At 37.7% G+C, this 27,192-nt stretch overlaps 1 protein-coding gene across 1 annotated transcript in view; it reads left to right on the top strand.

The window, feature by feature from the left end:
- Positions 1 to 27,192, top strand: part of LOC124869900 (receptor-type tyrosine-protein phosphatase N2-like) — a 274,518-nt gene that overhangs the window by 186,753 nt on the left and 60,573 nt on the right. Inside the window, exons 13-14 of the mRNA XM_047368131.1 lie at positions 11,798 to 12,010; positions 24,896 to 25,093. Of these exons, the coding sequence (XP_047224087.1) occupies positions 11,798 to 12,010; positions 24,896 to 25,093 (411 nt within the window). The remainder of the gene's footprint in view (positions 1 to 11,797; positions 12,011 to 24,895; positions 25,094 to 27,192) is intronic.

Below are 27,192 nucleotides of genomic sequence, written 5' to 3'. Positions count from 1 at the left end.
TCATCTGACCAAAGCACTTTCAGTTTCAGTTAAAGTCCCAGTGGTGTTTAGGAAACTGTACGTGTTGATAGTTGTTTCGCTCATAGGAGAAAGTCCCACTGGTGATTTTCTGAGATACATTTTTCCCTCTATATATAATGAATTAAATCTTTGAATTTGTCAAAATTGTTGATAAAATGAATTTATTTTAGGACATCTTTACATATCTTTATCAGAGGTGCTGATAAGTGGGAAGAATGCTGCAATTAAAGAGCCATTTGAGACTTGAAATGTACCTTTTTTGCTAAAATGTAGAAAAGACACCAAATTCATATAAATAATTTACTTTTTACTCATCAATTTAATCCTGGGATTTTTGTCTTTTGGAATTTGATTTGTTTTTAGCTGTGCTTTACAATTAGGAGATAAATCCTTAGGAGTATTAAAAATAAATTAGTCATAAAACAATAAGCCACCTTTTGATAACATTAAAAGCAAAAAAAAACATAAAACCTGAAACATATTTTATGGTGTAAAATGGCTCATTGGACTTTACTGTGCTGTTAGACTGCTTTAGTTTTACAATTTATAAAATAAAATACTTAGTTGCTGTTAGTTTGTCGGTCAGACCAGATGTTATTCTTTGCTACTGTACGTTAAAGATTTGTGTCCCAGGGGGAACAGGGCTGTGGGGCTACCGTGTAATGCGGATGATGCCTCTTTTGTGTTGGGTGCCATCCTTGTCAACAATAAGAGAGAGGGCAGCGTGGTGGGTCACATGAATCCCAAATATCTTGTGTTACACAAAGGACAACAGTTTGGTGGTCCTGAGCTGAATGAGCTGTCATTTTGGTAGAAAAAAAAGAGAGTGAGTCTTTTATTTTGTCTCTATCGGTGACCGTTTGAATACAACACTGGCTGTTCTGAGTATCCCGCCTCTGATGTTGCTGCCATCTGACAGATCTGACTGCAGAGATTATGCCCGTGTTGTTCTGAAAGCATCTGAACAATGGGGCAGATCTGACTGTTTTCACTGGAGCGAGGTATGTGACATTTATCAAGCTTATGATGTAAAGACTTTAGGTATGAAATCTTAACTTTTGTATGTGTCATTACGGTCAGGATGCAAATAAAAAAAAATTCTTCTGCCAAGTTGTGTGTTATGTGTACACACAACACTGGTCAATCCGTTGAGTTTAGAAGCCATTCTTTTCATAAACAATTCATTGGTTAGAATGACAGGAAACTCTTGGTGGCAAAATCAAAATGTAGTAAACTTTCAAAAATGATTCAAGACTTTTGCGCCATGCTGTACCTTGAGATTCTTGTTGCAACCTTTCCATGAAAAAAAAAACAACAAATCACTACATATTCTGTTTACAAATGAGATGATTCAGGATAAAAATGACAACTGCTTTAGGACAAATCCTTTGTGGTCAGATTCTTATAAAAGATATTGCAAATCTTTGTGATTTCACACATCTTCTCCTCAGATCTCATATAATACCTCTATTCACATCAGCGCTGTTGAAAATATGTGCTCAAGATCATAAAATGAAGGTTTTGTAAAGCAATTATTATCTAGCTCTGTGTTCATGGCCTTAAGTTTCTTTTATAAGGTAAACCTTATTCAGTCTCATAAAAACAGTGACCATTGAAAGTGACCAATGCAAGCACCTTGGAAAAAGAAATGAGATGTACAACCCTGCGAGCCATTGAAAAAGACTTTAAATATACAAAACTCTTCACAGTGAAGTAAAAGGTGTTTTAACATAAAAACATAATTATGGTTAAAATTCAAATCATTGTCCAAACAGTTAGCTGTTACATCCAGAAATACAAGGTTTGCTGCTGCAAGATCATTCATTCAATTCAAAGAGGTTGTTGAAAGGCCCCTAATCGGTCCTTTACCCCATAAAGTAGGTAACAGTCTGATGTATTTTGTTTTTCTCACTAACAAATGAATGTATATAGTTTTATTAGATCTAAGGTTTGCATTTTTGCAGATGATAACAGTTTGGATAATGAGCCCCCTTTGATCTGAGGACATTTTCAGTTACTGAACAAGAAAGAGGGAAATTCCTAAAAATGGTGTGTTGTGGTGAGGAGAAAACTGCAGCTTACTATGTCCTTAGCTTCTTTTAAGGCTACATGCTGTGTGCAGTGATGAGGCATGTTTCAACTATTCAACCCAGGACTTCTTTTTTTCCCCTAAAACATAAATTCCCAGAACCTTATGCTTTACGCTTGATGTCAGTTGTGTGCATTTCCAATGTGGGGTCCAAAACCTGTTTACAGAAATTACAGCCTCTGATGTTGCTGCCCTCAGCTTCATAACTTCATAAATGTGTAACTAAAAAAAAACCTAATTTAGTGAATGGAGACTTTGGTGTTTGCTTGCCTTTGAAAAGTGAAGACTGAAAATCATTTGGAATCAAAACCTGCTGTTCAGCCACAGCTTGTAGACAAAATGTCAAAATACCAACACCCAAAAAGCTGGTCAGTAATTATAAAACATGTTTGATTAATGCAATGTCAATAAAGACTTTTCAATTGATTACTGGGAAGGACAAAAATAACTTTTGTAGATGCTGTATTTTATTAAATACAATTGAAACACAAAAATATATATATTTTTATTTTGTTTTACCAAATGTAAAAACCCTAATACATTGTCCTTTTGTTGATTGGTAGGTGTCTTTGTTAGTTCAAATCAGAAGCAAACTTTGTGTTTGAAATAAAATTTAAGTCTAAATCTGCCTGGGGGTATGAATAATATTGGGCTTAACTGTATTTTTTACACTAAATTATATAACAGGCATGCTTCTCATAGATAGAGCCACAGATCCTTTACAGGAGTGTGTCAAGATAATTAAAACAGGACTTGACGGGAAACTGTTTGGGCTCCATTATTACAAGCACACATTTTCTAACTCGCATCAACAATGAATCTGCTTGTTGCGCAGTTTTGCTAAGCTAACGTTTACTGTTGTGTATCTGCAATAATTGTCTCCAGAGAAACATGCAACATTATAAAAATGTGATGGTGGAATATGCAGTTATATGACATAAATGAAGCATTGAATCACAGGTTTTTGCCTTGAGGTTTTTTTTTTTTTTGGAATCAAATCATTCAGGTAGAACTGTTTCACACCTACATTAATCTTGACTTGTGTAAAATCAGCTGAAGTAATTCCTATTTAAACATGCTTTCCCTTTTTAATCTTGTTCTTACTTTTAATATAATTGGTCTTCGTGAAGCACTTTGTGATTTAACAGAGAAAGGTGCTTTATAAATAAAGTTTACTTACAGTGGAAACGATGGGTGTGTTCAAAAAGCCTGGGAAGGACTCCCAATGACAAACAATACATAAACATTTTAAGATCCTATAAAGAAACTGCTTCTAAAGTGTATGTGTTCACTTGTGACCATGTGGTTACAGAAGAGTTACTGGTTCCCTTCTTCAACATTAGGTCCAGTCATTAGCTTCTCTCTAGTTCAGGGGAACCTGTCGGTTTCCTACATTAATATTTAGAAGAAACAATGGTACAGATGATTTTTAATAAACACTTTTACAACTGTATCAATATCTTTACCTTACACAATCCCATTTGTTTTTAGGTTCCAAGTCAAGTTAAAGTGTGATGGTGTATAAGATCCTGAAGACTGCATTAGACAAAACCATGAAGAAAATTTAAAAGAAACTCTAAAATCTTTAGCTCTAATGCTTAAGGTGTTAGACATGGGGTGCAAGCACAGGTCAGGTATATGGCAGTTTGATGGTTGGACCATGTGGCTGTACTGAATATAAGTCTTAAATATGTATTTTTGGTGCTCAAACCTTGAACATTTTTCTTCTAACTCCATTAGTTTGCACTCAAGGCAGTGAGAGTTAAGCAGGTGGAGGTCGAGAGAAGTGTTGGGTGGTGGAGGGGGTGGCTTGGGCTTGATATAAACTGAAAGGCCTGGCCCCCTCCCAAATCACCAATCACAAAACGACCCCCCCAACACGAACACCCCAGCATACTGAGTATAGTTGAGGGTTTTTGCCGCCTGCCACCTCCAGCTGTCGCCAAGGGGGACAAAAGGTTGCGTGGGGGTCTCTGTGAAGACGTTGGGGGTGGTGGGGTATGTTGGGCGGGTTGAATAGAAAGATAAACTGAAGAACCCTTCTCGTGTCTCCACACACACACACACTTAAGTACACACACACACACACACAAAGACACACACAAATACTTGCAAGGAAAGACCTAGTCAGCTGCATTAGGCAGCATCTTTTCCCCTTTGCCTCTTTCCTTTCTCATCCAAGCTAAACTGCAAACACCGGCCAGATGGGAGTTGTCAGCCTGTGCATACACATACAGCCATCCAATAGAAAAAACACACTTAATGCAAATATACCTGAAATTCATGCACAAAAAGCAAGCATGTAAACATCTATTTGTCTCATGCAGATGCACAAATATGCAACACCTTCCTGATTCACTTTGAGTTCTCCACCAGTGTTTGCTGCAGCCTACCGTTAGTTGCTTTGCATCCTTGTTTACCCTCAGTACCTAGTAATTAACCTTTTTAAATTGCTTAGTCTTGATGGTGATGTTCATATGTGAGGCCATGCACAGGTCATTTCTGTAACAGGACAAACTTTAAGTTGTTTCTTTTGGTCACTAAAATAACAAACCTGGTCATGAGCTATCTTCATAGTGCCAAATTAACTATCTGTGGCCCTGTGTTTTACATTTTAGGTATTAATCCTGAGACCTAGAGGCATACAAGTTCCTGTGGTAGCAGCCTGACCCTTTGTGAGTTCCATACACAAAGAGACACAAATATAGGGATTTTATCCTTGGTCATTTCGCTCCTTTTCCATTTTTTTTTTTTACCTTTGTAGGTTTTAGACATGCACTCATTATTTGAATGCTAATATATATGCATTAAGTTTTTTTCTGTTAACATAATAGAGATATAGTAACTAACACATGGACGGATATACCTAGAGTAGCTGCATTTGAGGACTTTAACCACCACAGTCCCCCTCAGCAAAATCTTGACATCAAGGTTTGTTTCTTGTAAGGATGTAAGAACTTGGTGATGGCTTTCCAATCTCCAGTTATTTAAAGTATTTATTCCTATATTTGTAAATACTTTTTAAAGGCTATAATGCAAGAAAATTTAAGAACATTCAAAATCTTTTTTTAGCCTTCTGTGTGGTCATTTATATTATGATCAGAGGAGATGTCACACTGTGTGTGAGAGCAGCTGTTGTGAAACAGTTTTACTGATGTTTTGAAAATTAGACTAAATGATTATAGTTGACATTTTAGACTATTTTTATTACCATGTGTTAGTGAAGAACGCGGCTACAGCATTAGTAATGCTGTAGACGTAATGCTTTAGACCTGGAGCATGAAGATTGTTATGCTCACTATGACATTTCAGAAGGTTGCCAATATTCCCAAATCTAACAAGTTCCATGACAGACAAAGGTTGAGAGCTCAAATGGATAATACAAAATCACTTTGTTTCACTGATCCTTCCTGTTGTCTGCTGAAAGTCTTACTCACTCTTGCTTTCTCACAATCTGAATGAACAGCTAACATGTATGAGTTTGCTATACAACATGGTTTCCTACTTAGTAGCTTCTTACATCCCCATGCTTCCTCTGACTTAATTTTAAACATTTCACTGATACTGAAAATAGCTAAAGATCTTGTTCGCTGAAGTCTTCTTTAGACAACCTGGTGGCTCTTTTGCATAATGCATTCACTGCTTGGAAAAAGATCCGATTTTTGACTTTCTGACTCACCAATTTAATTAAAAATCATCAGACTTTGGTCCTTGGCTGATTTCTCAGTTTACAGTTTATCTTCACTTATTCCTTAAGGAGTAATTCACAGATGGAGGAATGCTAATGTCTTAAGAGGACAGATGATTTATTTTCTTATTTCATTATTATTTGTTTCCAAAAAACAAATTTCTTGCAACCTGCAGAATAATTTATTTGATAACTGGAAAGCTAGATCTGTGAAGAGGTAATGTTTTGATAATTCCCTCTTCTTTTCTCCTTTTTCATCTTCTGTACATCATTCCCTTATTTCATCTTATCTGTCTCTGTGTACTTTCTTTCTTTTTTTCCCCCAGAAACCCTTTACTTCACTTTCTTTTTTTTCATGAACTCCTCTCCCTTACACCTCCTGTCGGCAACATGTGGAGTCATCACCATGGCAACGAGGGGAGGTGACATGTGCTGTAGACAGACAGGGAATGGAGGGAGGGATGGGAGAAATATAAGGAGGAGCCCCATGGAGCACTTTGTAGTCTGCCTCTCTCTCTTTCTCTGGAAGTAAAAAAAAAAGCATCTCAGTTGTCCATGTGGAAGCGGTGGATGCTGCCGCCTCCATTCTCTCCCTATTCTTTTTTTATTATTATTATTCTCCCCTTTCTTAATATGAACTGCATCCAGGAAAGAACTGGAGAAAATTTGACTTTTTTTCTCATTTTAATTTTATAAGCAAATGGCGAAAAGGAGAAACCGAGGAACTTTCTTTTCCATTTTTTTATCATCTTTAAAATGAGGTAAAAGGGATAATGGGAGGAGATAAATATCTCTCCGTGTCCCACTTGCTCTCTCCTGCTCCTGCTCCTGCTCCTCCTCCTCCTCCTCTTCCTCCTCCTCTGCTGCTAGTGAAGTGCTGTCTGTGGAGCCAGAGTTGAATGGGAAATAGGAGGAGGAGAAGAATGCATCTCCTCATCATGGATTTTTGGTAGGATTTGCTTCACTTCATATGTTTTTACATGTAAATGTTATTGATTTTTTTCTGCAACTGTAAATTTCTCCTCCCTAAAACTCTGTGAAATATTAGGAGTCAGGTTGCCTTTATTCAGTCCAATGTCGGGCTAAAGAGAAAATCATTCTAATTTTCCTAGATATATTATTTAGGCCATGTCTGTTGCAGCATTTTTGTCCATTGACTTGCATAAAAATGACTCAAATCAGTGGCTGTGTAGATTTTCAGTTAAAGATGCATGTGCGTTGGGAGTATCCTCAGAGTTCCGACACTGACTAATTGATGGCTCCCCCGGCTCAGGGATTTCACGCAGCTACATCTCACCGTAACGTTGTAATATCAGTCAGTTTAATAGGATTTGCTGCTGTTTTCATTTTCTCAAGCTACTGCTTATGCAACATTCAAATTACACTTAGCATTTTTTTTTATGTTTGTGTGTCTGTCTGTAGGCTGTGGTCTCACAGAAGTGTATTCATAGTTTTGTATGCTATTTTGTATAAAGTTTAATTTAAAGTGAGCTTTCAGTTTGATCCGTATTTATGTGCATGCGTTGTGCACACTGTAGCATGAATCTGTGTTTTTACTTGGACATACATTTAGGGAAATTAAATGTGTGTGCATTCCTCTCGTATGGAAGAGGGTGTGAAATTCCACCAGCTTGTGGAGTTTGTGGGCATTTCTGTTTGCTGAGATGGTCTGTTAACACCGAGCTGAACTTTCTCAAATGCCCAGGATGAATTTGAGGTGAGAGACAGATCTTTGTTTCTTCCAGCAAGTCATTGCAGAGGAAACAATAGTGTTCGCTGCTCCCCCTGTGACCCTTTTCTTTTTTTTCTTTCTTTTACTCATTCTGAATAAGCCAAAGCCGTGCAAATCCATCTCCCTTTTGTATATGGAAGCCGGGCTAATCCACACCCCTATTCATACACACACACACATACACACACATGCACAAACAAACACACACACCAACTACCACAGCAGCATTAATCTAGCACATCTTGATATTTTAAAATAATACTACGTAATCTTGCTTAGCATATTTCTGCGCCATGATTTAAGTTTTCTATCTTTGGTTGGTCTTCGTATTTGGCAACCATAGGGTAAATCCAGGAGATCCCATTAGAGATATAGATAGCATTGCTCAATGAGCTACATGAAGAGTTTGCAACATTGTGTGCTAAATATGAGGCAAAGAATCTTCTGTAAAATTGTGTTTGCGAAAAGAAAAGATTTGCAAGTACAATGAATTTTGTGAGAGCAGATGGACAATAGGGGGTGAAAGTGTGAAAGGAAGCTCTTCTTTGCTTTTTGGGGTGGTGTTCCTCTTTCATTTTCAAAGCTATCTCAGTCAAAAAAAATCTGATTTTCTTTCTTTTAAGAAATAAAAACATTTAAAATGAGGTTTTAACTTTTTTTTTTTTTAAATTACTATTTTAGATTATCCTTTTTTACATGAATGAATGTGCATAAAATTTAGATTATCTTCACGTTGGCATTCGCAGCTCTCTCCATCAAGCTCCTGTGAAAGGTAATTTGAGTAAAAGTGTTGAGCCACAGGAGGAATAACAGCGAAAGGCCACAAAACTATGGAGCTGAGCTGATAACCTCTTATTATTCGGCACGTATAGCACAGTATAGATAGCACACTTAGGCAGAGATGGAGGTATTAACATACTCGCCTCGAGCTGCACATCACAGAGGAGGCTTCGCGGTTTGATGCATGAGTGTTACGCCTCCCATCTGGAGCAAATGTTTGATTTTCTATCTTTGCAAATTTCTGCTATGTTTTCCTCCCCAGCGCTTGCAGAATGGCTGCACGTTTTTCACCATAGCAAACACACATAAACTCCTTCATTCCGTTACTATTACTGTTTGCAACTGAACTTAATTAACCAGGTGGCGTCAGGCAATATTTGAATCAATAGACAGACATGCTAGGCAGCCATGATAAAGAGACCCGAGGAGGAGATGGAATTGGTGGGAGGAGGAGGAAGAGGGGGAAGTGTGCTTTGGAAATGCCGGCATCTGTCCTGTGAAAGATGACTGAGCTGCTACAGTTAGAGCGCTGAATTATGGGCCATTACTTGCCGAGCAAGACGCGATGGCTCTCCATGAAACTTAATTTGACAAAACAATGAGATGACTCAGGGAGGAAAATGACAATGAAGTTAATTGATCCACAGTGTTGTGGGTTTGAGGAGGGGTGAGGCAAAAAAAAAATAAAAATAAATAAATACACTTAACCAAACATTACTCTGCTGGAAGCGTGTGGGATCAGCAATTATTCATTATTAATGGCCGTGCCAAGCCCACAACACTTACAGACTACTGCTTAGCCACTTTTCTTCATCATGCTTACTTAATGGCTGCTATTCCTGCTGCAAGTTTTTGCATTATAACCACATTAATGAAAAGAAACTGTAAAAATATTCACAATCAATTCCTTCTGCTATTACAGATGTCTGATGTAATATATGCAGCCATAGAGGTGTAATGTAATTATACTCCCTGCATTATGTTTAAAGCAGATTTATGAACTACCATCAGTGTGTCAGTTAATTTTTTCTTAGAAAGCACTCTTTCTTGCAGGCTTTGAGGATCTTCACATTACAGCCAGCTCTTACAATACACCCCAAAGCTCCACAAGCAAATTGGACTCCCTGCAAAGCAGCGGACAACCACTGGCCCCCATTGTGGGTCTTTCTGCGGCCACTCTTTATTAGGTCCTGAATGCAGCAGCAAATGAATGCAATCATAGAGGGGGGTTGGAGTGGGGAATTATGGAGTGGTGATGGTGGTGATTGTATTAAGGAAGGGGAGTCTGGGGCAGGGGGAGTGGCACCCTGAAATCTCACAAGAATTCCCGATTTTTGTGCGGCACTCTTTTTTTCCTCCTCCCAGAGTTCCTCTGTGCTGACAGGCAGGCAGGAGGGATTCAGGAGGACTGTTCCCTCTTTTCTCCTCACCACTCAGCTCTCAAAGCCTCCATTCCATTAACTCACCATGCTGCTCCTCACCTAATCTCTGTGACCTCTTCAACCGAGGGACAGGGTTTTATTTTCTTCTGTTTCTCCCCCCTCTGTTCTTCTCTCGAACTCGAGTGAGAACCTGCTGCTTTTCTCAGATGTGAAGAGACCCAGCATCACTAACAAAATTTTCCCAGCAAAAAAAGGGGAAGGAATTGCATTTCCTTAAAGGGACGAGCTGTTTCTGCTATTGATTTCTATTGAACACTCTTTGTCAGGCTTGTAATTGGCAGTGCAATTTGCAGCTCTCCTCCTTTAGGGTCTTGCCTCCGTCTTTGTTGCCAACATTGTAACGCTGCATGCAATAATGGGGAATTATGTTGGCTGTTGTCAGCTCTTAGTTTGTCAGGTAAAAAAAGAAATGCAACAGGCCCCATTATGTTAGAAAATGCGAGCAGCAGTTTTGAAATGCAGCATTTAATTAGGAGTTCAATAAAGACAGTCTTCCTCTTTCACAAATTATTTCAACCGTTTTTTTCTTTTTACACACTCTAGAAGCAGAGCAGGCTTTTATCGTACACCTTGTGTTCATTGTGTTGTGTGAAGCAGCAGAGTGGACTGGAAATATGTTCTTTAATCTCCAGTTGTTTGCTCAGGAGCTGGTTCTCACGCGTGGAGTTAGATTGCAGTCTAATTCATTAGAGCATCCTTCACTCCTGTTCAGATGTACCCATGGATTAACTAAACGGTGTAGACCTGCTTTATGAAATGCAAGGCTATGCATTAAATATGGTGGAATAAACATACTAATTATTACACTTTTTATTGAGCACAATTTCATGCAGGTTTTGTAGATTTTTGTAAATTTCCTTCCAGAGGGGAAAATCATTAATATCAAAAATAGCTTCATGCTCTTGATGCATTTAACACAGATTATCTTATCAGGATTTTTTTTTTTTTTGTTGGCCTGCTTTTGCAGATATTTTAATCCAGGGGTATCAAAAAGCACACCGTGACGCTCCGACAGCCTGCAGGGTTGTTCCCGTCCCACACGCTGCCAGATGTTTCCACAGATTAGCTCTTCTTGTCTGACTGATCAGAAAAATCACCTGAAAGCATGCTCACTTTAAAGTGCATGTTTTTATAAACCCTTGCAGTTCACCCCAAAGTAAGAACCTTTATTTTACAATGGTGGATGAATCTGAAAGCTTACCTTTACAGAGATAAATTACTGTGGAATGATTTGCACTCAGTTTATCGGAACAGAACCAAAGGCCTTTAAAAAAATGGATTAAATTTGATCGAATTTTAACTTTTAAGGCACACTCAGAACAGTCATTTATTACATTTAATGCTAATTCTGTTAATGATAGTTTCAAAAGACCAAAGAGCATGCAATATTTTCCATATAATTTTGGACTGTGTTTAAAACACAGAAACAGTTAGCAAGTCAGTTAAACAAGTGATGAAGACATGATGAAAAAGATTTGAATAATAATTTGAGGATGACTACATTAAATTAAATTAAGTGGATGAATTCAGATTAAATTAAATGAATCTAAAATACAGTTTTTAAAATAGCACAAGGTGTCTTTTGTTGCAAATTGATGCCAATTAAATAAATTAAATTGATCTGAATTCGAATCCTTCATCAATCCATCTAACTGCTCAATGCCTGATGCCAGTGTTTGGTTACATACAACAAACTTCCTGATTCTCCCACTCAGAAAACTGCAACATAACCACCTGTGTTTGTCCATAGTAATTAAACTACCTAATTATTGCTCACTCTGGGAAATTCTAATTATCACACAGCATTAACATTCTAGGGCTATTTTTATTTATTTATTTATATTTTTAGCCCTTCAGGTAAAACATAAAGTTTTTAATGAACCAGTGTTGGATATTTTAGCTGTTATTCATTTTTAGTGTACTTTTTTTTACAGAATTGGCTGTACCATGCCTCATTTAGTTACAAAATAACTCCTATGCAGCAGCTAAAAAAAGACAAAATAAATATGTTGAACCCTTTGTGTCTCCTCCATTGTGGCCTACAGGGAACCCAGATCAAGCAGATCCCCACCAAGTACAGCCAGGGAGAGTCCACCAAGTTCCTCATCCTCACCATTGTGTCTATCCTGTGTATCGTCGGTGTGCTGCTGGCCTCCACAGTGGCCTACTGCCTCCGTCACCGCTCCCACCACAAGCTTAAGGAGAAGCTCACCAATCTGGGGACGGATAGTGGCGGCGATACTACTGCCACCTATCAGGTAGGAGGTGTCACTGTCTTCTCTGAATTTGAGGTGGCAGCTTAAAATATTCTGTGTATTTAAAGTCACATTACCAAACAACGTATATCAGTAAAGACAAAATTTACTTACGTTTTACTAAACGATAATAAATTATATGTTCTGCACTTTGCGTTAAAAAGGGGTTCTTTTTTACATAAACTAGAAAAAGCAAAGATCAAGCATTTATAGATCAATCCTGGTTTCCTTTCAGGTCTGACCTGCCCATTCTGATTTTGTCCGATTCTGGGCTAAAACACTTATGAGCTGGAAGGAAGGCAGGAAGGCAGGCAGGCAGGAAGGCAGGCAGGCAGGAAGGCAGGCAGGCAGGAAGGCAGGCAGGCAGGAGGGCAGGAAGGCAGGCAGGCAGCCTGCAGGCAGGCTCCATTTATGCATTAAAGCATCCTGTTTGTCCCTAACCTTAATTTGATAAACTCAGAACAAGTGATTTAATTAAAAATATTGTTGTGTGTTTACAGACTGAAAAAACGAGAAGTTTAAGTTTTGGTACATTTAATAAAGAGGTAAAAACCCCACAGTCAGGGGAAATTTGGCAAATTTGATCAGAAAGAGGTTTAGTTTCTTGTTGAGCCTGATCTTTAAGCATGTTAGTTGGATTCTAATTTTAAGCACAATGGTTCTAAAGTTCTATTGATGTGGCGAGCAGAATGCTACGTGCTCCAGCACTATTGCTTATTAAATTTAAAAGATGCTTGTTGTTGCTTGGTGATCTCTGATTGGTCAGCTCCTGTGGCCTTAAGGGGTCCTTCCCAATACATCTATCCTGCAGAAATGTAAAAAAAAAAAAAAAAAGGTTTCAGTAGACTGAAGATAAGAACAAGCTTGTGAATTATTAAATTAGTTTTATACTCCTTTTTTCTCAAATTGTCTGAAAAAGCTGAACTTTGAATGAATAAAACCATATTTTACCATTCTCCATATTTATTCTCAGTTTTGACCTTCTGGTGTGTAAACTACAGAAAGTTGTTGCTGAGAAAGATTTTCTCATCATGTTTTAAACAAATGATTGCTGTTTTGTTTCTCTCGACATTATTCCTTGCTTAAGGCTTGAAGCAATAAAATAAACCTAACAGGTTTTCTTTTTTTTCCACCTCCGGTTATTTTTATTCCTCCTTGTTTGCTGGCTGCAATTATCCTTTGGCCAGAATAGCCAAGTGTGAAATTTAATTTACAGAATCCAATATTAAGTGGCTGTTTGAGCAGAGAATTAGATTGAGATTTTTCCATCGTTCTCACTGACCTTTTCCCCGCTATGTTTTTAAATGAGAACGGTCCTTTGAGCATTGATTTTATAATGAGCCCCCCACACCCGCCACACGTAAGTGCCTACACTTTATGCTTCTCTTTGGGGATGTTTAACTCCTGAAATAGATTGTAGTGGTGCGTCAGAGAGCACAGAAGTTTGTAACATTAATGTTTGTGGTTAGATTTTTGCTGACCTGTCAGGAGACTGAGGGAACTAGAGAATTATGAATGAGAAAATTATGCTCCCTGGCTAAGATTTCACAGCTTTGTTACAAAACTTCAATTTGTGTGGAAACAATTTACTTTAAAGATACCAACTAAAACGATTATACCAGAACAAGCTCCTACTTTGTGTGTTTACTCATAATTTCTTGGGTGATACCCAACAATAAGATTTCTTTTTGCTTGTCTTTACTTGGTTGACCTAGTCTGCTCCCAAAGCTCCTTCTGTTGATCCTGTTGCCTCTGTCGTCTACCCCGAGTCCCGGCAATGAGCCGTTGTCATCCTCGGCGAAAGACCTCGATGTTCAGCTCCCATCTTAGCCATATAAACCTTGTCTCTTTGTCAGCACGGTTGTGTGGAGGGGTTCCCTGGGCTGGACGCTGTGCGTGTGCGCATATGTGTGTGTGTGTGTGTTTGTGTGTCTCTGAGGCTACAAGCAATTAAAGCAGACAGAAAGCGGCAGGCTGCCTGAAGGCTTTACTACTGCAGCTCCTTCATGCTGACTGTCAAACGCATACACACTCTCTCACTCTCTCACACACACACATACACACATGCATACCCACTAGTCGACTGCATGTTAAGGATTCTTGGCCCTTGGTCCTTTTTGTTGGAAGCCTTGCTTCGCACCTTTGCTCACACCCACTTCACCAGCCCCCACCCCTAGCCCCCATCCCCCCTTCTGATTTCCCTACTCCCCTCAGCTGCTCCTCACCCTGATCCCCCTCAACCCTGTCAGTCAAGCAGTCCGAGTGTAACTGCAACATGGGATTGGCTGCCGCCAACAAAGGAGACATTCATTGACAGGCGTCGACAGAGGATCTCGTGCTGCGTGTCGGAGAGTGAGGCAGAGAGACCGTAGATGAAGTTTGTCAATCACTGAGTCCCTGGATTACTTCACATTTGTCTGCTGCAGTGTCACATTTGGCTTATCTCTACCTCTGATCTTCTGTCTGCTCTGTGAAGTTGTCTTTTCTCTCAGCGAATATTAACCAAGGAATGAAAGAAAAAAACTTCAGCCTATTTCATTTAAAGCAAGACACATTATCTTGACTGTTTCTTTCATTGAGAGATATCGCTTACACCAGAAGGTAATGCAAATATTAACATTGTTCCCAAAACGTCAGAGACAAAACAAACATGAATATGAAATTTGTTTTTATTTACTATCCTTCATTTGTCTGTCTAAATTAAATTCCTTTTATTGGTTCAAATCAGATAATTGCTATATTTCAGTTTTGATCAAAACGTTTGCTCCCCACAATTAGACAAACATGCCACTGCAATATTGTTTAATGTTGCACTGATTGTATCAGTTGCAAAAAATGCAAGTTTGAGCAACAAGGGCACCGAGAATCTAGCCAACTGGTTAAATATTTTATTTACATGCTTAATTAATATTGCATCCAATTGCATCCTTTGCAATCACAATATTGCACACACTAATACTGCAATATTTTGCTATATTGTGTAAAATGGCTGGATGGAACAAGGCATGGATTAGACAGAATGTTGATTTGTCTGCAACTATGAGGACTTAATTTTGATTCATAATGTTGAATTCAAAGACCTGTCATGAACTACTCTAGAATAAAGGGTAGCTTGCAGTGTTGACATCACAACTCCTTGGCACTATAACCAATATAAGAGCACAGCCTGGCATTAACCTATTCACTTTATAGCCTGATAAAATCATTTAAAAGGCTGCATAATGAGAAGTATTTTATGTTGCCTAACCAACTCAATAAAAACAAGAGCATTTATAAATTTTATTACCATCACAATATTTCATGATACTCAAACAGTCTGCCAGAGCAGAGAATACAGAGAAGAAAGATACACATGGTACAGTCTGAAGAAAGGTTAGATTGGTCAGAGAAAAGGAGGTGGTGAGTCAGATCATGCAAGAAGAAGCAGAACTAATGACTGGTTATTGCACAGTGCATTTAACCACTAAAATGATTTCCTCCTCTGGTAAAAATCTAACATGTACTTTCCCCTCCATGGTAGCTCACCTTCAAATTTGGTGAATTCTAGTTTTGTGCAATAATAGGTGGTTTTGGCTACTAATAAGTGCCAAGGGCCCTTGGCACCTATTAATGGGTAATGGATAAAGATTTTTAGTTTTAATCAAAATCAAAAAGTCGGTTCACCACCTGATTGTCAGGAAAAAATAACCAAACAACTTTTAGTCTGTTATTGTTTTATGAATACCTGCCTGGTGGGGTGTGGTATTTTAGAACAATAGATGGAGTGAATTTGCACACTGGCATTCCTAAACAGCAAGCCCTGCACACATTATACAGAATAAACACAAACAACTTCTCTTCAAAATACAATAATTTATAAACAAAATACTAGTAACATAGGCTAGTAACATTCAACTGAACTACTAGGTAAAAAGGAAATGAATATGGTAATAGGAAATCAAATCTAATAAAACTAAATGCTAATCATACTATTAAATGGACAAATAAGAATAAAACTGAAATATAAATAACTAATAAAATAACAATGAAGTAATTTCACAGCTAAGCATCAATATGTAATTTTTAAAAATTGTTGCGTATTATGAGAAACAGGGAATGAGGCCAAATTAGGTGCTCAAACAACCAGTCCACAATGCCATAAAAGGAGAGTAAAACATAACTCGATAATTAATTCTTAATGTGGTGTTATTTAGCCATCACAATATTGGACTGAATGTAGCAAAAATTATGTATTGACTTACAAGATGGCGGACGAACCGACGACATAATGATGTGACATCTGGACTTAGTGGTTCAGTTAGCAAAATACTACGGTTTTGTCTCATTGGACTCTAAAAGCCTGTAAGTATCACTAATGCAAATATCAATGTGCATATGAGCGCAGCTACGTACCACTGCTGATTGTAACATGCCAGAGCAAGCTTTGTAGTAAACAAACAGAGCTAAGGTTTCTACCATGTTAGAATTAGCAAAGCTGTAGTGTTCACATTGGCTGGGCTTTAGCATTAGCATTTGCAGTCAGGATAAACGACTACCATCTTGCCCATTTCTTTGTTTAGGTTACAACTATACTTTCCTTCTGTAGCACTTTGAGATTTTTAAATGTAAAGAGCATAATACATTTAATAGATTATTATTAATATTATTGAGGACTAACATATTCGGCTACATGAGATTAGAAAACTACTTTTCTAATCTCATGCAGCCTAATATTTTAGTTTGCCAATCATGGCTGTTACGCCCACAGGTCAAGTAAGGTAGAAAAAAGGATAAAATAAACAACAGGTATTGCAGAGCAAGATTACTTTTATCACCTAATAAATCCTCTGCTAAACACAAATCCAAGCCAGATTTTTCTTGTCAAATATATATATATTTTTTTTTCTTGGACTCTGTTCATTTATTCACAAGACTCCAGCACTTAGGCCCCTGAATTTGTTTTGGTCAGAGGGGCATGTACCCCCCCACTTTGAGCCTAATCCACCCGAGCGTTTATAAAGTAGTGGGTACTTTATGTGGCCCACGCTACACTCCTTTCCAGATTGTCTGGTGTGTCGCCTATAAGAAGGGGTGTTGGGATGTTTTTAGTGTTTGTCGGCTAAAGGGCACTGATCACACAAATTCCTCCCATTATCTCTGAGCTTAACGTTAGGAGCTGCCTGTACTTTTTTTACATGCAGAAATTTCTTTGAGTCATTGAGTTTCAATAATTTATTCATTTGTTGCCAGAAAATAGATCTAGCACCATCCATATTTATTGGCACAATGACTAAAAATGTATAAAAAGTCTTAAAACTAATTAATCCCCTTTTGCGGCAGCATAATTTCCCGCTGAAAAGTGTTCCAGTTTTAAAACTGCGAGCTTTGGAGATTATTTTTATCTGCCTTTCTATTGCCCACACTGTGTGTGGTGGCAAGATGTTTTCATTAAACCTTTTATGTCTAAGTTTTAAACTTTTAATATAGCTCTGACTGCAGATATAAGTTCTGAATAGCAGCTGTTTTCTTTCAATCAGTTCCTGCCTTACTTAAAACGGCACGTTCTCTTGTCTTTCTTATTTTGAACATTTGGCAAAGAGAAAAGGCCCATGTGTAAAGTTATAATTATACCTCAGAGAAAAGAACAAGCCCTTGAAAGCTTGAAAGATTTAAAAAAATATTTGTGTAAATTACAACAACGCTTCAGTTGTATTTAGTTTATAGGTACAGGTAAGTCTCTGTAACTTGGAATATGCATTTGGATGATGTTTGTTTGTAAGATTAGAAGTGCCTTTTGAAAATAACAACCTTTAAGCATGTAATAAACATACTTTTCATCAGGTAACACATTCAAAGCTCAAAATTGCAAATTCTCAGAGTAATTGTGTACACTCCTTTTTTATGCACATCATCAAGTCAAAAAAGCCATAGTATGCTGTCCTTCAGCTGTGACTTTGCCTTTCATTTTTCCCTTCTTATCCATGGCAAAAAAGATCCAATTATCATTTTTATCTGAAAGTCACTTTCAATTTTATTATTGTCCTACCTTCCAGACACACATTAATTTTCATTCATTTAATTGTATTTTATGATTTGAAAAGCCTGACAGAGATAAATAATCCATCACTGTGAACATTGATCCACTTATCTTATGAATGTCACAGTTAATGTAGTTGCTGAAGCGGCTGATGCAATGTTTTTGATTTGCCCAAAAGCATATGATTTAAGAGATGTCCAACATATTAATCCCAGTGATTTAAACAGCCAACATGAATGTCCTGGAAAAGACAATTTCATCATTACTTTACAATCAAAATGTACTCGGATGATTTTTCCGTCCACTGACACTTAGGTTTTACTTTAAGTTATTAAAAGATATTAGTAACAATAAGGTTTAAACAAAACTTTTCTGTCCAGGCCTGTCCTGACGCATAAACCTAAAAACACAAACAAAAGCTGCAAGAAGTCGCAACAGAATGGCCCCCATATCATAAAGCACTGTGATTAGTGGGATGAAATGTGGGAATCAATATGGTGTAAATAAAGATTCTGGTACTTGTGTGCACACAGCTCAGAGATTGGAGGTGTCAGAGTGGTAAATTTGCATTATTTACACTGTAAAGCTGTCTGGGTTATACAGTTTCCTTACATTTTTTCACTCTTTGTCCTCTAATTGGCTCTCAGAGGAAAGCCATTTTGAAGCCGTTTTAATTACATCATAAACGAAATTGCTGCAGCTGCAAAGTTCACTATGTTGGGATCGTCCTCCTTTTTCCCTCTGAGGCACAAACAGTACAAACAGCCGGGAGAGTCTAATTCATCGAGACAATATTTGTCCATTATTAAACCTATAAAAATGGCAATAAGAATAGTGTAAGTTTCAAATTTCCTCCACTTTCTCACCAGCCTGAAATGTGTAACACATCAGCCCTGAGTCCGTATTCATTGACTGCAGAACAATCATTATATCATTTTCAAGATAAATTTATCTGAACAGTTAATTATAAAGCTGTCCTTGTAATGAGGAGATGTTATTTTTTATGCTGATTAACTCAACTCACCATCTCAGCTCATCCTTGGCATGAAGGTAATCGATTTTAAATTTTTATAGATTTAATTGAACTGTTTCATTTCAAAAATTTAATGATTGGACTAGAAGCAACTTCAGTTAATAAAAAAAAACAAGCTATTGAGCACATGTTTGAATGAAAAGTGGATTGTCTTTGATCCACATGATGTCAGCATTATTTTAATTCACTAATATTGAGAGGAAAACATTCCCACAACATGATGCTGCCACCACCATGATTGAAAACTGGTACAGTGTTATTAGGTTTAATAAAACTCAGTCTGAACAGCAAAACTCTGCACATACGTTGAATGAATTCACACAGTTTCTTAAAATACAAGAATTTATTAACAAAAATAAGTCAACTTAAAGTCAAACATATTTCAATCAACAAACTCTTTACTATGCTAAAACAATCCAACGAAACTACCAAGCAGAGTTAAAGAATAACGAAGATTAATGGGCTATGTACAATATAAGCAAGTTGATTAAAGATGTTTGAAAAGGTTTGAAGGTGCGGTCACTCTATGAACAAAAGGTCAGCTTCCAGCTAACCTCCGTAGCTGTGGATGAAAGACGGCCCGTTGTGTCCGCCAACCAACTGCACATTACCGTAACCACGGTGATGCCGCTCCTGTTGTCGTCCTTTCAGACTCGGCTTGTAGAGACCGCGTCTCTGCAGGAGATTCTCTGGAACAGTTTGCTTCTGCAGGCCTCAGAGACAAAGTAAAGCAATGCTTATACCTTAATTTCCCCTCTTTATGAATGAAATCACCGGGTACACAAACAGTGATTCACTCGTACTTAACTTTGCATATGATCGCGTGATCTTATGACACCCTTGGAGTTTGAAGAGTTTATGTCTTTTTGCCAGCAAAGAGACATTAGCGCGCTGTCTCACCGGCCAGCCTCGCCCAGAGTCCGGATGGTAGAGAAAGGACCATTGGAAAGTTGGGGTTTTATACGGCCAGTGGCATCATGGGAAGTCCGTTGCTACCCCCCTTTCCCCTTCTGAAGTTGTGCTGGAAGTCGGTTAAATACAATTTATTTTGAAAGTTCCAGAAAAGTGTGTACCAGAGTTTTAATGTTGAAATTCATGGCTGTGGTCCCAACAGGAGCATTGTTGGTTCTTAGCCAATTACCTGTCATCTGATGCATCAACTTCCAGATTTGGCAAAGTGTTGACATATTTGTTTTCCTAACTTCTGCAAATCTGCAATTCTCCTTTATAGCTGTTTACATTCCCATTGTTAATCCAGTGAGTGCTATCAAAAAAGGCTTTTCATACCTTGAAAGAAAGTCATTCATGATTACTAAACTGGAGTCAATAGGCTTTTTTGTCATTAGGACATTCTGAAACTTTCCGCACCACTTTTCAAAGGTTTTTAGTGAGTGTATATGTATATTTTTGAGCCTTTACATAAATACAAATAAATAATTAAATGTCCAGAATTATGCTAATTATGCCAAATGTGTGTTGTGTTTATAAAGCTTTTCATAATTATCCCCAAAGAATATTAATTAGAATGGGTTTTGTTATGAGAAACGATGATTTACTTCTCCAAACTAATACCTATGCAGATCAGTAACCAGAGACACACAAAACTTCTAAGTCTGAGAAATCCACTATGCCTGCAGCAATCACTCAGAACTTTATTAAATTTAAATCCTATTATTTGTAGGCTGGATACAATTTTAAGTAAAATGTCAAGACTAAATATGAAACAATACAACAGTATAAAAAGATGTAATTCTTTAGTCATATTTCCTGTTGAAGTAGCAGGAGAGAATATTTGCACCGTCTTCCGTCACCTGTTTTAGTTTGCTTTTCAGCCACAGCGCTGCCCCTTTCCCCAGGACCAGGTTCTCGAGTCCTTTAATAATCTGCATGCGTTTATGAGTCCCTGTCCGAGCCCATAGATCAGTGTCAGCGTACCAACCTATGAGAATATCCGTTAGATCTGATCCAGACTAATGAAGGCCCTCTCACGTTACCTCTGCTGTCAGTCAAACACGCTGTCGGTTAATCATCAGCATCACCCTCATTAGGAGACACAGATTCTCGCAGAGATTTGCTCTGGTGTCCTGCTGTAGTTGGTGTCCTTGCAGGTTGAGGAATGTGATTTATAGTTATGTGTAATATGTTACAGAGCCTGTGTCCAACGTGACAGGTTTAAGTTTTTATTTCCATCAGTTGATAATAAAATGTAGTTATTTGAAGAAGTTGAAAATAATAAATGAGTGGGTCAGATTATAATTGTGTTTTACACAAATTGTGTTTATTCTACATGTTCCCTAAGAAAACTACATGTGTGTAATATGTTTTTGTGGGTAAAAAGTAGTTGTACCAAGGAAGTAATTTTTTAACAAACTTTCTGGGCCTGTAGTATTTAAGCACTTGCTTCCAAAGATTTAAACGGTTTGCTGCAGGAGGTTAGACATGCAGATTCACTCAACAAACTTGACCTTTTATGGAAGTAACTCATTATATAAGGTTGTAGATGTACCATAAAGGCAGCAACAGGATAAAGCAATGGGACACATTTGAGAGCAAAAATCAATAGTGCAGCCAACAATCCTGCACATTGGGGAACAAAATAACCAAAATCATACCTTTTGTGTTGTAAAGTTTGAAAATGATGATGAATGAATGAGGAGAAATAAAGAAAAGCCCTAACTGTTTCCCAAACTTTGACCTAAATGTTCTTTGCATTTTTCTCAATAAATGTTCTTTCTCAGTATGATTAACTGCCCTAGACAAATTTGTTGGCTTCCACTGGTAGAAATTAGTAAAACACCTTAAAATAAAAACATACTTTATGCCCTGCCGTAGACTATACTTAAGCACTAAGGACAATTTTTATGGAATCTTACACTGCATTTTTAGAAAGATTTAACTTTTAACATAAAATATTAACAAACTTTCTAGTGGCACTATTGTTTGCTCCCCTAAAATAAAATTCCCTGAAATATTTTTTTTAGTTGATCAGACTTCATAGAAAATTCTAAAACAATCCATGACGTTTTGTTTCTCTGGGGTATGCAGAGATCCATATCCTTTAGACACTGGCTACCAGACTGTATGCAAACCCATATTTATTTTGCCTCTATGCTCAGGAATTAAAATGGTAAGGGAGGTAAAAGCTTCAAAGCTCACTGCTAAAGTGCCTTTTTGGCTTCACTAAGTCTAGATAACATCCATTAGACTGTTGATTGGCAAGAAAAAGCACTTACGTGTCCTACTGTCACAAATGTAAATGTTTGGAGCTGACTATAGCTTACTGGGACTTTATCCATAGCTATGCGCGTTTTTAGCTAATACTAGGTTTTTGGTAACAAACACGCCATGTGGGTCTGGACTAAAACAAAGTATGAATATGTGAAAAAAAGCTCCTTGTATCCAGTGTTAAGAATGGTAGAGGTTCTTTGATGCTATGGTCCTATTTCTTTTCCAAAGGCCCTAAACATATTTACCAAGTGTGCCACTAATTTGACCCACACTGCATGATAGGAGAGAGGAGACACGACAAGTTGAAGTCAACCTTTGAGATGCCAAGGAAGGAAGACATGGGGCTCAGATGGTGAGTAGGTGTGAAGTGGGATGTTGGAGCAACGCCCTGTTCTAACTCATGCTTTCCCCGTCTGAACAGCAAGGTGGTTTAAAGATGGGCCCCTCTTTAAGGCTAAACTAAACAGCTTTGTAAAAAAAGTCCTATTGCTCAGCCTAAAAGCTCCTAAAATTAGGGTTAAGTCCATCCTGTAAGCTCTGAGCATCTTCACATGATCTATAGAAATATAAAAAGGTTTGCTCGAAAAATCTTGCTATAAATGTTATGACTGAAACAAAAAAACAATGGGCTTAAATAAAAGTAGTATATTGGTTGTAGATGTTTTGTTATGGCCATGTTAACTTGATTGCTAAACTGAAGTTGTGAATCTTCTTCATTGTTAATTAATTGGCTTGAAGTATTGAAACCACTGGCTCAGACCGATCTAAAAGTGACAGAATGTATGATTTTAATATCTAGTCCCAATACAGAAGTGACAAAAACACAGTAATTGAAAAGAAAACAATTGAGAATGTTGGCTGTAAAGCGTGAAGTATGAATATGTTTTCACTAATAGTTGTTCTTATGTTGTCTTTAACCATCAGTTTTGTTTTTGTTGGAGCCACTAGTGCATTTTTTTAAGTATATGAGAAAGTATAGTTATCCAGATTGTCAGATGTTGTGAAATTGCAGAGTTTGATGGGCCAAAAGTATCCTAAACATCTTAAATATAGTTAAATACCAAGCTCTTTCCAGTATATGCTCGGTCATCCTGAGGTCTCAGTCATGCAACATGTTTCCATTTCCACTGTTTGTGTGCATGATTTTATTCCTTCGAGTTTGTGGCCAGAAAATAGGACAGTAATAAAGTGGGACCAGAGACAATATGTCCTTAGGCTCAGCTCACATACTGCTACATTTTATGGTAATTAGTCTAAAAATCTTCTTCCTTCCCTCTCAAATTTCAAAAGCAAATGAGAAGTTAAGTGTTGTTTTTTTCACTGCATGTTTAACATCTCATTTGCAGTCCTTATTATATGCTGAGTATAATCATAGCTCTCCATTTAGAGCCACATTGTCTCCTGCCATTGTCCTTTCCATCTACAGACAGTCATAGTCCTTCATTACAGCTGGCTGACATTACTGCTTGGAGCTCTGTGAAGGAGGCATAAGCCAAACATTGTGTCAATATTTCATGTGGTCACGTATCCAGCAGACAGAAAATAACAGTTTGCTCAGGCGTGTGAATGAAGATATTGTATTTTCTGCAAAGGGACTTACACTTTTCTGAAGTTTTCTTGATTTAACCAGTGAAAGTTCACTGAGCAGTTAATATTTCTAGTGTACAAAAGTCAGAAGTTGCTGAAGTGCCTGAAATGTAAAATTTTTGATTGTTTGTGTTCTCAAAAAAAATTTGAAAAATTATTTTAAAGATTTAGTTTTTTTTATTCATAGGACACAACACTTAAAGAAATTGGGTTTGAAATTGTAGCTCGCTACCACTGATCCCAGGTTGTCTGGCTGTGGAAAAGAGAAGTTTTTTTTATATATCTTATAACAGGTGAAAACAACAGTCTTGTTAACAGGAAGATGTCTAGTTCCCTAACCCTCTTCTTTGCTAATTCCAGTTAATGTGGTTCTGTAAAAACACTGAAGTCTCATTAAAGTTAGATGTTTAATTCTCTCATGGGATACAATGGTGGAGGTTATGGTTTTAAAATAATGGGACTTGGGTAAAGAAGGTGAAGCTTTATGAAAGGGAACTTTAATTCTCACTCGAAATCTTCTGCAAACGTTAGGTGGTTGTTGGTTCAGTTCCAGCTTCCCCTTACAAATGTTGAACCCCTCTTTCCCAAATGTTCCCCCCGATCTGTAAATTGAGATTGGAAATACGGCTATAAATGTAAAGTGCTTTGACTGATTAGTAAAACCCTGAAAATGCTAAATGAATGCAGTCCATTGACATTTGATGTAATGTTTTACACAATTAGAGTTAAGTGCCATGATGGATCTGGGATAAATCTGGTCTTTATTTTGCTTGAGCAGGATTTGATCTGACAGGGGTGATATTTTATCTAAGACCAAATGAATGTAGGCTTACATTTTTTTTATGTCTTTACCCTCTAGTATTCAGTTGTGAGGCATTATGTTTTTGTTCCCTGTAAAAGCTGAGTGGTAAAACAAGGCGAGACTATCTGAGAGCTTCAAATAACTGTGCATCAAGTCTCTTTATTATTTGTTATCCATTGCATGAGAGCAGTTATTGATGTGTTCCTGTCCTCCATCCTGCAGGAACTCTGCCGGCAACGCATGTCGGTCAAACCTCCCGTTGAACGCCCAGAGCCGATCTCCTCCAGGATCAACAGTGTCTCGTCTCAGTTCAGCGACGGCGGTCCGGCCATCAGCCCCTCCGGACGTGGCAGTATCTCCTCATGGAGCGAAGAGCCCACCCACTCCAACATGGACATTTCGACTGGTCACATGATACTGGTGAGTCTCCAGTTTAATCACTTGTGCTGTTTTTTCACCGACTCATCTTATGCATCCACAATGAGGGCAGGAGAAGCCAATTATGCATTTTGTAAATACAAAACATTTCAAATCTTTAATGGGGCTTAAAGAATTCCTTACACTTTTTTAGCATGTGTATTTATTTGTTCCATGGACATCGTACATTACACATTCTGATTTATTAAGTATAAATGACCCCAAATCACTGGCTTTTTAAATAATCAGCAGGGATATTATAGATTTTATAGCTAGAACTTGGTAATAGCAACTGTTTTATTGATGCCAATGAGCATCAAAGACCACTGCAGAAGGAGGCTTTGAGCCTATGATCTAAAACGTTTTATTAAGAGGAGCATTACGTGCAATACAAATTCCTAATCTAAACCAAGTAGTTTGTCAGCCTAACCAGAAAATTATATATTTTTAAAGTACAACAGTTGTTGTAATGCTGTGATGCTGTAATCTAACCAAACAGTGGGTAAAATAAACAAGAAGGAAAAAAAACATGTTTTAAAATGGTTTATTTAGGAAATACTTTTTTCTTCGCATCTTCCTGCACACTCTCTAGGAAAACCTTTGGGTCCTGTTTAAATGCTCAACTGTGATTCTGTAACATTTAAGCATGGTGTGATACCGTTACAGGATGTATTACAATGAGAACCTTTGGCCAGATGAATGAAGATGTGATGTTTCATCCCCAAAACCATGTGAAGTCACATTGATGGACTAACTCTGCATACTCATTTTGTTTTCATAAATATCAATTAATCTAAACACAAGATGTTTATGTTCACATTTTCAGTTTCTACTACTGTTGGTTTCTACACCGTTAGCTGGCAATAATTCTTCCCAGTGTTGATCATATCTGCATGAAAATGTAATTGGAAAGGTAATCACTCTTTATGGGGACTAAACTTGTCTCTTTTAAGTCTGAGGCCATGATTCTCAACTGGGAAAAGCTGGCCTCGTTCTTCCAGTCTGCTTCAAACAAATGCGTTAAAGTTATTTTGTGTCCTGTGAACAAGTGATGGTAAAATAAAGATTGGATAAAAAGGTTTGCGGTTTCATCTGTGCTTATATGGGCATACTGCAATTTGGGGTAGTGAAGACGGAGGTGGGATAAAAAGCAAAGCTATTGATTTGTTGGTCTACCTGCATCCCGACCCTCACCTGTGATCATGATATATGAATAACGACAGACAGAATAGAAGCCGGGACACAATCCTGGAAATAAGCAACTGAAAATCGCTTCCTCCGTAGGGTGGCCTGATTTAGCCTTGAAGATACACTCAGGAGCTTTATCATCCAGTGAGAGCCTGAAGTAGAACAACTGTTGCTTTGCACCGAAAGGACTCAGTTAAGGTGATTCGGACATCTGATGAGAATAGCTCCTGGACACCATTCGACAAAGATTTTTTTCATGTCTCACTGGGTGGGAACCCAGAACTTGACGGAAAGACCATGTATAGTTCTTCTGGCCTGGGAACACCTTTAATCTCCTGACATCAGCAGGAGTATGTCTTTTAGGAGTGATGTTGGCATGTCATCATGACCAAATTTCAGATAAGCAGTGGACAGTTCATTGATGGAAAAACATGGGAAAAAGGATTCCATATTTTTTCTCCATTTAATCAATCATATATCACCAAAATGGCAGCAAGTGTGTCCCTTGAAATGACAACAGGATGGGCAACACTTGCTACAGAAGTACATTCAATGTATTTCAAGGAAAAAACAAAAAAACCCGACATAAATAATAGCATCCAGCTGAAAATATCAACCTGTTCTGGGGTCATTCTTGTAATTTTATGTTTACATTACTGCAGACGTTTTTCGTCTTTGCAGATGTTCTCCTCTTACCCTATAGATCTCCCTCACACAGTAGCTAAAACAAAATACCACGCCTAAATATTAGTCCATCACATTCCGAAGCTAAATTAATTAAAATTGCACATATTAATGTCATTCAATTTTTCTAACATTTATCCTTTATAACCTTAGAAAGCTTTTGTTGCTTCCTCTACCTTCCTTTCTGTTCCTTGTGTCATTCCTGAAAGCTTTTTTTGGCCGATCTGATA

The sequence above is a fragment of the Girardinichthys multiradiatus genome, chromosome 6 (assembly GCF_021462225.1).
Source record: "Girardinichthys multiradiatus isolate DD_20200921_A chromosome 6, DD_fGirMul_XY1, whole genome shotgun sequence".
In the NCBI taxonomy this organism is placed as follows: Eukaryota; Metazoa; Chordata; class Actinopteri; order Cyprinodontiformes; family Goodeidae; genus Girardinichthys; species Girardinichthys multiradiatus.
Note: the sequence above shows the minus strand (reverse complement) of the source record. Positions and strands in the feature narration are given on the sequence as shown.